The 14,043-nt window shown below is 47.4% G+C and overlaps 1 protein-coding gene across 5 annotated transcripts in view; it reads left to right on the top strand.

Moving 5' to 3' along the window:
• The window catches only part of EPN2 (epsin 2), a 73,169-nt gene extending 68,034 nt beyond the window's left edge, over window positions 1-5,135 (top strand). For all 5 annotated transcript variants that reach the window (XM_075899785.1, XM_075899784.1, XM_075899786.1 and 2 more), the window contains one exon: window positions 1,120-5,135. In XM_075899785.1, the coding sequence (XP_075755900.1) occupies window positions 1,120-1,457 (338 nt within the window). In that variant the 3' untranslated portion in view covers window positions 1,458-5,135. The remainder of the gene's footprint in view (window positions 1-1,119) is intronic.
• The last annotated feature ends 8,908 nt before the right edge of the window (window positions 5,136-14,043 follow it).

Consider the following 14,043-nt stretch of genomic DNA (forward strand, 5'->3'; position numbering starts at 1 on the left):
AGGGGGGTTCAAAAAGAATGGAGCTAGGCTGATCTCGTCTGCCACCATTGAGACAACAAGGAGCAATGGTCTTAAGCTGCAGCGGGAGAGGTGTAGGTTGGATGTTGCAGGGGGTGGGGAGGGTGTTTCATTAGGAGGGTGTTGAACATGCCTGCTGGCAACGGGAGAGAGAGGGGGCAATTGTCCCAGAGCCCAGTGACTCTAAAGGACCCGGTGCTCTTACCAACACTACCACCTCTGTAGTGGTGGCCCGGAGCCCCAGACCTTTTAAATTGCCACTGGAGCACTGTGCGGCGGCGCAGTCTGAGCAGCTCCGAGGGCAGGGGGTGGGTACCGTGTGGCATGGTCCTGGCAGCTCTGAGGTTTGGCTGCCCCAGCCCTGCCCCTTCCATCTGAGTCATCACCTCTTCTGGAAGTGTGAAGCTCCCCACACCTTGTCCAGGAGCCCAGTAAGTTGGTCCGCTCCCTGGCGGTGAAGCACTGGAATGGGTTATCTTAGGGAGGTGGTGGAATCTCCAGTCTTAGAGTTTTTAAGGCCAGACTTGACACAGCTCTGTCTGGGATGATTTACTGGACTCGGTCCCGCTGTGAGCAGGGAGTTGGATTAGAAACCAGTGTTTCTCAACCTTTTTTAAATAAAGTACCTCCTTTAAAAACAAAATTATAAGTACCCCCAGGACCTACAGTCGTCAGACACAAAATTTTTTTCTGCCATTGCAACACATTTGTTTAAACAACTTAATCGTAGCCCCGAGGGCGATGAAATTTTTGGGCATAAAAAGTACAAAAATAATAAAGGACTGTAAAACTTAAAACACAAATTCAGTTTTCTCCAAATTTCCATAGTATTGACGTACTCCCCAGACTTCCCTCGAGTACCCCTGAGGGTACCTGTACCACTGGTTGAGAAACACTGGACTAGAGGATCTCCTGAGGTCTCTTCCAACCCCAGTCTTCTGGGATTCTGAGTTTTTCTGTAGGAGTGTGTGGTATTCATTTAGAGGGGTGTGTAGGGGGAAGTATCGTGTAACCTTATGTGTAAATATACATGGCATGCCTGCAAAGCTCTGACCTTTTTGGAACTGCATTCTTTTTTTTTCTTTTTTTTTTTCAAACTAGGAGCAGCTACAGCACCCACTCCAATCAACCCCTTTCAAGTGAACCAGCCTCAGCCCCTCACACTAAATCAGATGAGAGCAAGTCCTGTGATGGGCACGAGTCCTTCTTTTAGTGCTGTGCCAGCTATGGGCATGGAGCCAGTACCTCTGTCTTCCATGGCACCAGTGGCTGTGGGAATGGCGCCGTTACCAGCTATGGGCCCCATAGCATCTATCACTTGTATGGGCCAGGGGATGAACATGAGCATTGCAGGATCAGTGACCCAGCCTCTTCATAGTACAGGAATCCCTCCATCAGGGGCCCAGCCCACAAATACAACTAATCCTTTCCTCCTATAAAGACCCATTCAAAGGAACTTTCTTTTCATAATATTTCCAAGCTGAAGTCTTTGGGGAAAAATGAACAGGATCTGCTTGGACTGAATGATGTGTAAGCGACTTGGAAGTAATTTGCAGTTTACAGTTACGAACTTTGAAGAGTTATGTCTACTTACCAGTTAATCTAAATCTAGTCTTTGCTACAGATGGTACCTTACTTTGGCTTGTTGAGCATTACATGAAATGTTCAGACTTTTTGCCAAAGTTAGATTATGCCCATTTTGTTACTTTGTTAACCATTTCAATACACTTTCTAGGGAGAACCTACCATTTTAAACTCCATTTGCTATTTTGTAGATGTCAGATGATGTGCTGGATCCTAAAATTACTGTTACCTACATCTATCATTTCTCATGTTCGTATGATAGACACGAGACCCTGAGTGCTAGTGAATGTTTTTGCACATAACTATATACAATTCTAGACTGTTGGTTCACCCATAGTCCTTATTCTTAGAAGAGAGCTCAGAAGGCTGGTTTTACGCATTAAACATTGCAACATAAAATCTCACCGCTTTCTTATCGGTGGTTTGACTGAGAAAGCAAGCTTGTCTCGAAAGGAAAAAAAAGCTGAAGAAAATTCTCAAGTTGTCAAGTATAATGTGTGCTGTTGTATGCAGTGTTGAATTCGTACACTACTATCTAAGGACTATTAAGGAACTTCCTGTGAGTGGCATGCTGCACTCGTGCTAAATGAGTGTTCTGCTATGTGCTTGTCCATTAGTGACTTCATTTGGAAGTTATTGTGCGTATTTTATTTTTATTTGACTTACAATGTGAGATGAAAGAAAAACAAAATACAGTAGGACAACTTCGAATTCAGTTTCATCGGGGCAAGCTTTAAAACTAATTCAGGCTTAACATTGCTATATGCAGTTACTCTTGTATACTTTTGCACATATTTTGTTTTTAGTACAGTTCCATATTTGAGTTTGCAGAATAATCTAATAGTCATTTTTTGCTAATTTTTATAATGTGGTTCTTATTTAACTGTCTAGTTTTGATAGACTTTTATCAGGTCAGGCTGAAAAATTAAGATATTGGCAAATGGCATTTTTATGGTTTAATGCCCTCCTTTTATTTATGGTTTTAGCTCTTTGTTTCTGTAAAGAGAATTTAAAAGGGAAGATTAACACTAAAATATTTTATTATTAATTAAGAATTCATAATGAAATTTAAAACAAATCCTCATGACTAATTACTTTTTAGAGGAAATGAATTTGAACTTAATATTAGTTAAGACTACATTTAGAAAACACTAAGGATGCCTTCCCTTTAATTCACTCCTCTTTTTCTGATGATGACCAAAATGGACGGACTTCTGTCCTCTTTAAGAAGATCACAAGGCTGTTTGTTTTTGTCCATAGTGACTTCTTGAAATAAAAAAAAAAAGTAAATCTATGAACACGTGACTCATTAACCTGATCAGCTAATTTTTTTAACTAAAAGTGCACTCCATGTTCATTACCGGTTCCATTTACAGCTGTTCAAATGTATAGTTCAGTTTAACTCCCATGTCTTGGATTCATCAGCACTAAACTGTACACAGGTTTCAGTCGGTGTTACTGGTGTAAACCTGGCCTTCTCTGCGATAGCAACATTTTTAAAGCTCTACTTTCACAGGGAATGCAAACATACACAACGCACATATACAGGAGCTTGTAGCTTCTTTGATTGGGGCATCACTGCATATGAATTGATGCATTTTGGTGTCCTTTCCCTGGTTTACAAAAATGCTGAAACAAGTTAATGGTGGAACTCCGTGTTCTGGTGGATTGTATCAGCCAACATGAGTGTGCCACAAAATGTTTGGTGTGAAAGGAACTGGATTTATATGCTTTTGCAGAGGACAGAGAGGCTGAAAAACTATTGAAAATGGGATAGTCAGACATTTTAGATGTGTAGGTTGGAATAGATGTCGTCAGTGTGTGGAAAGCTACCTGCATGGGTGTTTCTATGCAGACTGTTCTACCCTCTCATTGGGTTTACAAAGAGGAGTCGAATATTAGCCTTCTCATATTTAATATAGGAGGGGAAAATACTGTGCATACCCAGAAAGTCTTGAAAAAGAAATCATTTGTGTTGCCTTTCAAAATGAGAAAAAGAGACTTTTTTGACATTATTGATCGCTATAAAAGCCAGAATTGGCACGGTTCTTGCTAGCAGTAGGAACTTTTACGGGTTGTGATATAAGCAAACAAAAAAAACATTTTTTTTTTCAACTGGGGTCTGTGGCAAAATTCACTCTGTTTTGTTCTCCACTATGGAGTTACTTTCTTTAATATTGTCCCCGGCTTCAATTGGTCAGTTGCTTGTGTAAAGCTTAGATGAGGGCATTATCCATTCAGTCAACAGGTTCTGATTGCAACTTCTGAAAGCCATTCGATAGCATCAGGATGGAGCTGGTCATACTTGCAATTCTTTTAAAACCACCTGCAACTCAGAGCAATGAGCTAGCCTTACGGGGTGATAAAAATGTACTGTTGGCCTGGTAGGGGGCTTTCCTGCACTGGTTGAATGAAACTGCTGAATGACAAATTGTAGCTGTTACCAAATCGCTTTTGTAAGAGCTATGCTACTTTATACATACATTGCACAGCAAACCATGACAAGACACACTGTGTCTGAGCAGTGATAAGTATGTCTCATGGTGCTACAGAGCACTGGGCCAAGGAAGTTAACAGCCTTCAGATCCCTGGCCTGAAGTGTGTTGGGATATGAAATGAAATAAAAACACGGGGATGGTTTGGTATATTCTATGCATAGCTGTGTCTGCAAAGATCCCATGCATACCTGTGGCACTACATAAACCACAATGAAAGACTGTTTCTGCCCTAGCCGATCAAAGCATCGGTTTTGTCAAAACGTTAAATCCATTTAATCATCATATTCTGATTAGGAGTTAAACTGTTTTTTTTTTCTTTTGATGGAGCACATCATGTGTATCTGATCTCATTCACATTCTCATTTCTCCTGGCACCCCTGTCCTCCCCCTAGATAAGACGGTGCTTTGGATTTAAAAAGTTTGTATCCCAAAATAGCCTTACTGGTCAAATTGACCAAAGACAAATAGTGTTAATTATTTTGTAAAGGTATCTTGGTATAATTTTAAGCCCAAAAATAAGCTCAGTTATTTATTCAGTTTTATACTGTGTAGAAACTAAAATGTCTTGAGGGGACCGGGAAGGGAGACCACAGTGGGTTTGCTGTGTACAGTCTCTTTGAAGTCCCTTAGCTAAGATAGTGTCTGTTACCCCTCTTCCCATTTACTGTTGCCGTTTCTAATGTGTACTGTATGTATTAATATTGCACAGATTGTGGAGAAATCTATGGTTTATTTTTCACAGCAGAATCTCACAAAACTTGCTTCCTTTACAAGTGTTACAATTGAAATATTTACCAAACTGTTTTCATAATACTTGGGAGCAGCTGCTTTTTATGAATTTGTGCTGACTATTGACATTATTTACTGTATAAATATAATTTATCATTTGTACTATTGTATCATAATGTTCTGTATCTTCGTGTCATTATTTTCCCTAGCGATGTCACAAAAATGTGATATTTAATAACGCCATCAGAACAGTGGAAAGATGAGGGATTTGTAGGTGGCTGGTGAGAATTAAAATTGTATTGCTTATATTCTGGAGTTGCATTCCTTTTCTAATCTCCAGGGTAGCATTTGTATCCTATTTCAAAGGGATACATTTTTTTAAAAAGATGTCATTTTAGAGAGTGGTCCCATACTCATGGAAGTCAATGGGTTGGATCCTGCTTTGAAAAGCAGATTAAGCTTGGCACCTGGATTTTTACTGTGTAACAGTGGTTTAGAGCGGTAATAGTTCTCATTTGCGAGTCTGGGTTCCCTTGTACGTCTTGGTCTCTTGCAGAAGCAGAAACAGCAAGCCCTAGGAAAAGAGTATTTAAAGAGATCATCCTCATTTAATTCAAATTCCGTGAAGTCTTTGGTAATCCCATAAAACAGAAATATTGGTAGCCTGGCCCTGGCTACACGGCTCAAGTGATGTTCCAAATTGTACCATGTTTTAAATAACATTTTCAAAGGGATATTTAACTCTGTCCAAGAAGCCCTAAATAGTTCTTCATATACCAAGGGTGAAATGTTAAGTCTAAGGAAGTCCTGGGTTAGGTCCAACAGTTTCCACAGAATCAGGGCCAGGGCATCTTTCAGTGACACAAGTTACCCACTCTCTGACCTGCAATAGGAAAAACTTCCCTTTTTTCCTTGTGAACCTGTGCTGCCCGTGGTCAGTCCTTTGTATTTATCCTCTCTTTAGTGTTGGCATTGCCACGTTGATGACCTTTACTCAAGTGGCCTAGCAGACCCCTTAGCACGGAGCCTACCTCTGTTTGGCTGGTGATTGCAGTTTCTAATTCTGGCTGTTCTAAATTGAAGTGCACTTCATTACCAGGTCATTTCAAGAGCTCTTTGGCAGGAAACCCTCCACGTTTCCTGTCATCGCTGTTTGCTGCTAATCAGGCCAATCGGCAATCAGATAATGTTAAAATTACTGTGGTGTCAGGAATTCGCTTGTTAGGAAGGGGCGCGGGGGGAAGGGAACGGGAGAAATGTCAGTTTTCTATGTAACAATTTCTCACATTTGTAGAGGGTGGGGCCGTTAAAAGCCACTGTCACCTGTGCCTGTGGATGTGATTGCCACAAATCCGTCACTACAGTGACACTCCAATTCCCCTGTGCCATCTCTGCTCACCTCTGATTCATCTGACTTCAGTCTGTGCATGTGAAATGAACCGATGAGCAAACCATCTGCTACCAAAGATGACAGCTTAGATATCTTTCACTTCTGGTGCTGGGCTGTTAGTTCTCACCATGGACACATGCCATTTTATCTTCTGTTCCTGTGTAACTTTCTTCTATGGCCATAATAATTCCTCTGCCATTTTCCCCCTTCTCCTGGTGAATGCTGTTAGCTGCTTTGCTTGGATCATCCCATCCCCTGATATTTCCCTGTCATGCGCTCTACTATGGGAATACATTTGAGATGCACATCAGCTAGGACTTGCCTACTTAAAATGGTTAAATCTTTCCTTCAGCGGGCTCGGTGTCCCAGTTATCAAGGAAGGACTTGAATGGGCAATTTGGTGATGACTTGTAACATTTTTTTTAAAAAAAAGCTGCTGAGCATAACAATCCTTTGTAAGCCAAAGTAGCTACTGGGGTGGGAGGAGCACAATTGAATGGGTCAGGCAATGGAATAGGGGTCAGGTTTGTTCTGTACCCAACTGAGACTGATCTGCTCTTAGACAAGTGGGCAAGGGCCTTGTCAGTGCTCTGTTTCCATTTCCCCTTGGAAGTGTGATCACTCTCACTGTGGCAGCCCCACAGAGGCCCAGTGATACTTGCTGCTTTGGCAAAGTGTTCTTACCCTCGGCACTTTTCTTCTGAAGACGTAGGTCTGTACAGCAACTAGACATCTGCAGCTGGCCCGTGCCAGCCAACTCCCTTCCGGGTTCAGGTGGAACCTGGGCTCTGGAATGGGAGACTCCCAGAGCTTGGCCTGAGCCCGGTGCCTACACAAAAGCCCCAGAGCCCTGGGTGTCTAAGTTGGCAAGCACAGACCAGTCCTGGGTTTTAATCTGCTGTGGGGACACCCTCTGAGTTATCAGAAAGCTCTCCCTCAGTAATACTTCTCTGGCTTAAAATAGCTTCCTCTCTCTCGGTTAAATTAGCACAATTGTTCTGTTTAATTTTACGTTCAGATTTGATTCATTCCTTCCTTCGGTGTCCTGGCCTCATGTCCGTGTCCATTAAGAGAACCGAAAATCCCTTCCATCGGCAGGAGCTAATCATTTGGCAAGACATTCACAGCTGGTTGCAATGTACATTGAGAACATTGAACCAACTTGAATTCACATGCATCGCTGAGATTCAAAGCTTTTTATTCTCCAATAGGCTGCCGGTATCCTTCCAGGTAAACATCACTGGCACAGCTTTGAATTTGGGCATTGCGGATCTAATACAGAAAGTTTATTTTAGAGCAAAGGATTATAAATAGCTAACCACCAGAGTTGGCATGGTTGTAATGATCCCAGCTCGTAATGTATGACTAGCAATCGATTGTGAACTGTAATTGCTGGGGACGTGGCATTTAAATGAATTTAAATATCCTGACCCCATGCCCTTTGGTGCTTTAAAAATCCCTGGCAATTACTCAGGATCAATAGGGGTTTGGCGATCTACCAGTGACATGCAGCTGAGTTTTCTGCAAAGGTCAAGTGGACAGGAGAATTGGAAATGTGAGTATTGAACTATAAGTATCTGATAACAAGCATGTAAGAGCTGTGCAAATCTCCAATTTCCTGGATGCTTTCACAAAAAAATGCAGTACTATAATTTTAGCTATTTGCTCTCACATTACCTGAAGGGGAATACTTCTGAGATGAGGTTACAGGAATAGGCATCTTCTCACTTCAATGGAGGTGGGCCCTGGGGAGGTGGGGCATGAAAAAACAAATGGCTGGAGATTGCAATGGTGTAATTAACATGATTCTCTCTCACTGGCATCATGTTAGTGGAGCTGTGTGTTAGAGATGCATCTTTCATGGCACGAGGTGCCTTCTCTTAAACAATATAACTCTTCTGTAATGTTTTACCAGCTAAATCCTTAAATACTATTGGTGATTTCTTGTGCCTTACTGTTACGAGGGAATATTTAAGTAGTAACTTCAGATCTTAAGGGATTCCAGAAAGAAGCTTTCCACATCTTACCCCTGCTGCTTAATAGTCTGTCCCAACTTGTATGTAGCTCAGATGTCCTCCAGAACTAATGAAAAGCTCTGTGTAGTTTCAAAGCTTGTGTATTCCAGGAAAAGATACTACCTTACCCACCTTCTCTCAGAAGAGAATGTGACGGGTTCATGTGTCAACCAAATATTACCAAAATCTTGGAGAACAATATAATGCTTTGCACCTCTATATAGCATATCGGACCTGAGGGTTTCAAAATACTTAGAAGAAATTAAGTATAGTAATGTCCCCCTCTGGAGTAGGACATGTAGAACAGTCCTGCAGCTGTTCAGTAATGCACATGTTTGGGGCGGCAAATGGAGTGTAGTGCTGTATCCAGATGAAACTGCAGGGGAAAGGCAGAAAACTGATTCTATTTTAGCCTTGTGCATTTTAAAAAGCACTTTGGAAATAGTAATGCCTCAGTGCTTGAGGTCAGCATTTTCCCATTCTCAGATGGAGAAATCAGCCGAGAACTTGGCCACAGCATGTCAGTGCTAGAGGCAGGATTAGCACCCAGCTCAGTGTGAAATTGGACCAGGGTTAGCACTTCTATGGGTAAAGCTCTGGGACCTTTAACATTTGTGGATCATTTGCTCCGTCTAGCAGGCCAGTGTCTCCTGGTGCTGTGCTTGGATATTGTCTGTGCTGACTCAAAAGGAAAGAGTAACCTCTAAAGAGGATTGGGATCCTAGCCATAGATCAGAGCCACCGATTTTTGTCATGCCTCTGGATAAAGCTGAGACCTGGTACAAAGCCCCTAATGCGACCGCAGCGTTACAAGGCAGTGGCTGGCTTGAACTGTCCGTAGCACCTGACAGCGCAGAAAAATGTGATTATATAACAACTGTGGTGCCAGTCAGTCCCCGTCAACACTCGAATCCCAGGCTTGGCTGGCTTTACAGTTCCAGCACATCCAAAATTGTGCAGCGCAAAGGGACCTTAGCTGCTCCCCACAAGTCGGGCACAGCCACGTTCCAACAGGTGCCCTGGCTGCTGCTGGCAGCATAGGAAATGGACCTTTCCTTCATCGGGGTCCAAAACCTAGAACTTATTTTACAGATGGCAAAACCGAGGCAGAGGGAGGCCTGACTGGTTTGAGCTACATAGGAACTCTATGGCAGAACTGGGAAAAGAGGAAGTGTAGCCTGGTAGTTAAGGTGCTGGCCTGGGAGCTGGGATCCCAGGGCTCAGATCCTTGCTCTGCCACAGATTTCCTGTGTGACCTTGGGCAAGCCACTTAGTCACAGCCCTTCCAAGGTCCGCAGCGTCCGAACTCCCATTGATGTCAGTACTTTGAGGATCTCGGCCAGCGGTTCCCAACCTCTTCCAGATGGGGACCCACTTTGACAATTCAGGAAGACTTGGTGACCCAAGGCAATTCAAAAACCGGGGGAGGAGGGGGCAGAGCCACCTGGGGAGACACTGGGCGACCCTTTTGAAATGTAACAGCGACCCCTATTTGGGTCCCGATCCATAGGTTAGGAAACCCTGATCTAGGCGGCAGGGCAAGTCTAGGCTACAAGATTCACTATTATGTTGACGTGTGGCCACGGCAGTAGTGAAATCGCTCGTGCGTGGCCACACTGTGATCCTTGTTTCCACGGTGTGCCTCTTGACCAGGAGTGCTTGTGCCAATTGAATGGTCCACGGGGCCTGTTGTGGGATAACTGACGGGCAGTGCCAGTCGGTGCACGCCACCCTGTTTACACCAGTGCTCCACCCATGGCCACTCAGCACAGAGTTGCGGCCCATGTGACATCCTCCGGGCCGTGCGGGTGGCGTAGATGTGTGGCTGTCGCCCACGTACCATGCAGAGCTGTGTATCAGCCCATGAGGGCAAGTAGGTGGAGACCCGCTGGCCTCCGTGGACGCTGCTTTGAACTAGCTGTATCGACTTTGACTCTGCGCCTCTTGTGGAGGTGGCGTTAAGTCGGGGTAGTGAGCAAGTTACATGGGAACATTTAGTGTTGATGCTTATGGAGGTAGGTTGATGGAAGCTGCCTTAGGTGTTGCTAACTCTGCAGTGCACACCAGGCCTCTGTGCCTCAGTTCCCCAGCAGTAGGGAACCTTACCAGGTGATGCTTAATGGAGCAGCCCCATGCCATGGTCTACTGCCAGCAAAGGGTTGCTCCATCCCTTCAGGGGTTGGTAGCCAGCCTCCCATGGCGGGAGCATTGGCTCCTGCTGCTGACAGCTCCAAGTGTGGGGCAGGGGAGAGGGATCCTGTTGAATTAGCTAACCTACAGTTTAACCAGTTAACTGATTAACCAGGACTTTACATCCTTACCCAGCAGTGACAGGAGGAAAACAGCCCTGCCTTAATTCATAGCTGCAGAGAATAAAGATTACGGTGCCTAGCTTTGGACCTGAGGGTTTGGAAATCTTTGGCCGCAATCAAGTAGCTGGTAGTGGAATTTGTTAACCGGCTTGTCTGGCTTTGCTCTGAAGGCTCCTGGCCCTGGAAGGACTTTTCCTAAAACTGTCCTGTGGCGTGTTCCACAGCCCACGCTCTCCCCCTAGTGGAATACGTAAGCCGAGCTGAAATCTCTCCCAGTCATGCGGCTCTAAAAAGAAAATCAAACGTGAAGCTGGCGGGTCCGGCCTCGCTTACCACCAAGCTCTGTCTTTGAAAGGTGGAGGGAACCGTGCGGGCCAGGCCACGCGGCCCTTGAACATGGAGGGATTCTAGCCCTAAGGACGGCTTCCGGTCTAGCCCTGCGTGTTGTTTAAATGAATCCGCAAGACGCCCTGGCAGGTTCTGTGCCTGAGGTGTTGGTTACAGCGTGTGTCTAACATTCTGTCTCTTTGTCTTCGGCCCGCAGGGCTGGGGAACCTTTTTAGGGTCAGGGAGCTACTGCCCCATAGAGAAATCGGTCGAGGGCCGCACACAAAAACCCCTCGCTCATGTGGCCCCTGACAGAAGGAGAAAGACCCTCCCCACAGTCCCCTCGCATACGAGAGCCTGGGGGGCCCAGCCTAGTGGCTTTTGTGTGTTCCAGCACTGTGGGAGGTTGCAGGGGGGCTGGAGGGCCAGCACAGGGTCCCCATTGCGGGGGGGGAGGGGGCGAGGGGCTGAGCCTCAGAAGCCAGATCCAGGCAAGCTGGGAGCTGTATACGGCCCCTGGGCCTGAGGGTCCCCGCCCCTGCTTTAGAGAGTTTGAGCATTAGAACGCGTCAGGAATTCCTAACACAGACAAACTCGACTTCGACTCCTGAACCCATTCATGTCCCCCGGGCGTTGGAGGCCGACTTTGCCTCCCCAGCTCGATCTCACAACCCCAGGCAGCGGTGGCCGACCTTGGCCTCCTGAGCCCCATCACAGGCCCTGGGCTCTAGCAATGGCCCTCGGGCTGCCGATCCCAGTAACAACTTTGGCCATGTGAACCTGATCGTGGCCCCAGGGCTGTGGAAGCCAACCTTGGCCTCCTGAGCCTTATCAGACACCCATGGGCTCTTGGGGCCAACCTCGGCCTCCTGAGCTTGATATCACACCTCTCTGGGACCAGTGGCTAACCTAGGCCTCCTGAGAAACATCATGGCCACCCAGCGGTCAACCTCACCCTCCGTAACCTGATCACACTCCCCTGGGCTCAGGTGACCCATCTCAGCAGCCTTAGCCTGTTCGCTCCCCCTCCAGGATCCAGCAGATTCCCACAACCTCCCACATCTGATCTCACACCCCTGGGCTCTGGCGGCTCACCTCATCTTCCCGAGCATGATCACGACCCCCTGTGCCCCACCTCGGCCTCCTGAGTTAGATCAAGGTGCTCCGGACTCCAGAGCCCTATCCAAGGCCTCCAGCTCCGGCAGGCCATCCTCCCAAACCCTGCTCACAGCCCCCAACATTCAACATCAGCCTCCCGAGCCTTCTCTCCTGCCCCCTGGCTCCGGTGGCTGACCTCGGTCTTCTGAGCCCAATCGTGCCCCGTCTGGACTGCCCTGTCTTGACAAAAAATAATCATGTCTGCTTTGACCACAGTAAAACAAAAGGGGAAAAAAAATGAAGTAGCACTTTAAAGACTGACAAGCTAGCGCGACATCATGTTTTCCCTTTTGTTTTACTAAGATCAGACTCACACAGCTACCTCTCTATTACTTGACCACCGTGCAGATCTCTTACAAAGCAAAACCCAGGCCTGTCTCACGTCCGGTGCACATAAACACACAGGCAAGGCTGGGGGGAAGCTCTGAGAGGCCGGAATATTTTTTTTTGCACACCCATGCAGATACAGCATGCTACCATTCAAGATACAGCCATGAAACTATTAACCAAGTAGTTTTTGCAACATCCGGAGTAGCAGGGTGTACCCCAAGAAGGGCATTGGGCATTTTAGGTACCTGACACAGTACGTAATCAAGTGGGAGATAGTATTAGAATGACCAAGTCTCGCTTTGCTAGAAAATGGGCTTAGGAAGAAGAATCGAGGGGAGGGAGGGAGCAGGATTGACGCACAGGCCCTGCTCGTCGTAAGGAGGAGTAACTAGACCCGTGAGCCTATCCCATGTCACTATGAGGGTGTCTGGGTTGGACGCTGGCCACAGCCCCTCCGGTCTCCTTAGCCGTGGGCAGCCCCCATGTGGCTCGTCCCTCTGGGCTTTTCCAAGCTGTCTTGCCTGGATGGCTGAGTGCAGCTGTCGTGCTGCTCCCCGGCCTGCAAACTAGAACGGAGTTTGACTGCGGAGGCAGGGCCGAGAGGCAGCATTACAGGGAGCTGGCCTGCACTGGCCAGGCACATGTGCTCAGCCCTGGGCTGGCTGCGGGCAGAGCAGTTAGTGGCTCTGAGTAGTGACCACAGGGAGCCTGCGGGCAGGAGAGCTCAGAGCTGGGGCTTTTAGCTGTGGCTCGAGAATGCGTTTGGGGACAACATGTTCACCTCCCAAGTGCCGGCCCTGTCCTGGCTCGACTTCTCCCCCACGCTCTGCCCTGTTCCTGCCTGCAGGTCCCTCAGCACGTGCCAGCCTGCAGCCCTGCCCGAGCTGATCCCCTCTCCCTGCCTGTTTACACCCGGGGTCCCATGGCACGGAGAAGCCGGTGCTCAGCACCCGCCGAAAGGAGCTGAGGGTTGAAATCAAGGCGCTACCCCTCTGATGTCCTCCTCGCCATGGAAACGGGGGCTGCACGTCCTTTACCTTGGCAGGGAGGCAAGGGGGTATGGGGGATTGGAGCAGTCGGAGCCTCTGGCAGGGGAGATGGCTGAGGGCCCCTGCTATGGGGGTGAGCACAGAGTCCTAGCCATGGGAGGGGGCGTGAGGGGTACATCTACCTCCTGCTGCAGGCGCCGGGACTCTTTTTTGCATGGTTGCGTTTATTTTTTGCCTCAACAACTTTGGTGTCTCTCCCCCTCCCCCCCTTTTTTTGCTCGACCAATTTTTTTCCTGCCATGTTTGTGAAACTATCTGGCAACCTACCTGCACAGGAGGTAACAGGGTAACTGGGCTCTTTGGGAAAGTGTCGCCTGGGACGGAGCAGGTCCAGCTCCTAGGTGGGGGGGGGGGAGCATGGGGCTCAGTACACTGCCCCCACTCCGGGCACCAGCTCTGCACGTCTATTGGACAGGAATGGGCCAATGGGAGCTGGGGAGGCGGGGCCTGTGGGCGAGAGCTGCATGGAGCTGCCTGACCTGAGTGTCAGACCTGCGACTGGCTGCTTCTGGGGTGCAGCGCAGGCTGCGATGCCAGGAGAGGCAGGAAGCTGCTTTAGCCCCCAGCTATGCCAGGGGCAAGCTCAGGCCCCAATCCCCTGCCCCAGCCCTGAACCCCCCCCCACTCAGCCCT

The sequence above is a fragment of the Pelodiscus sinensis genome, chromosome 16 (assembly GCF_049634645.1).
Source record: "Pelodiscus sinensis isolate JC-2024 chromosome 16, ASM4963464v1, whole genome shotgun sequence".
Taxonomy (NCBI): Eukaryota; Metazoa; Chordata; order Testudines; family Trionychidae; genus Pelodiscus; species Pelodiscus sinensis.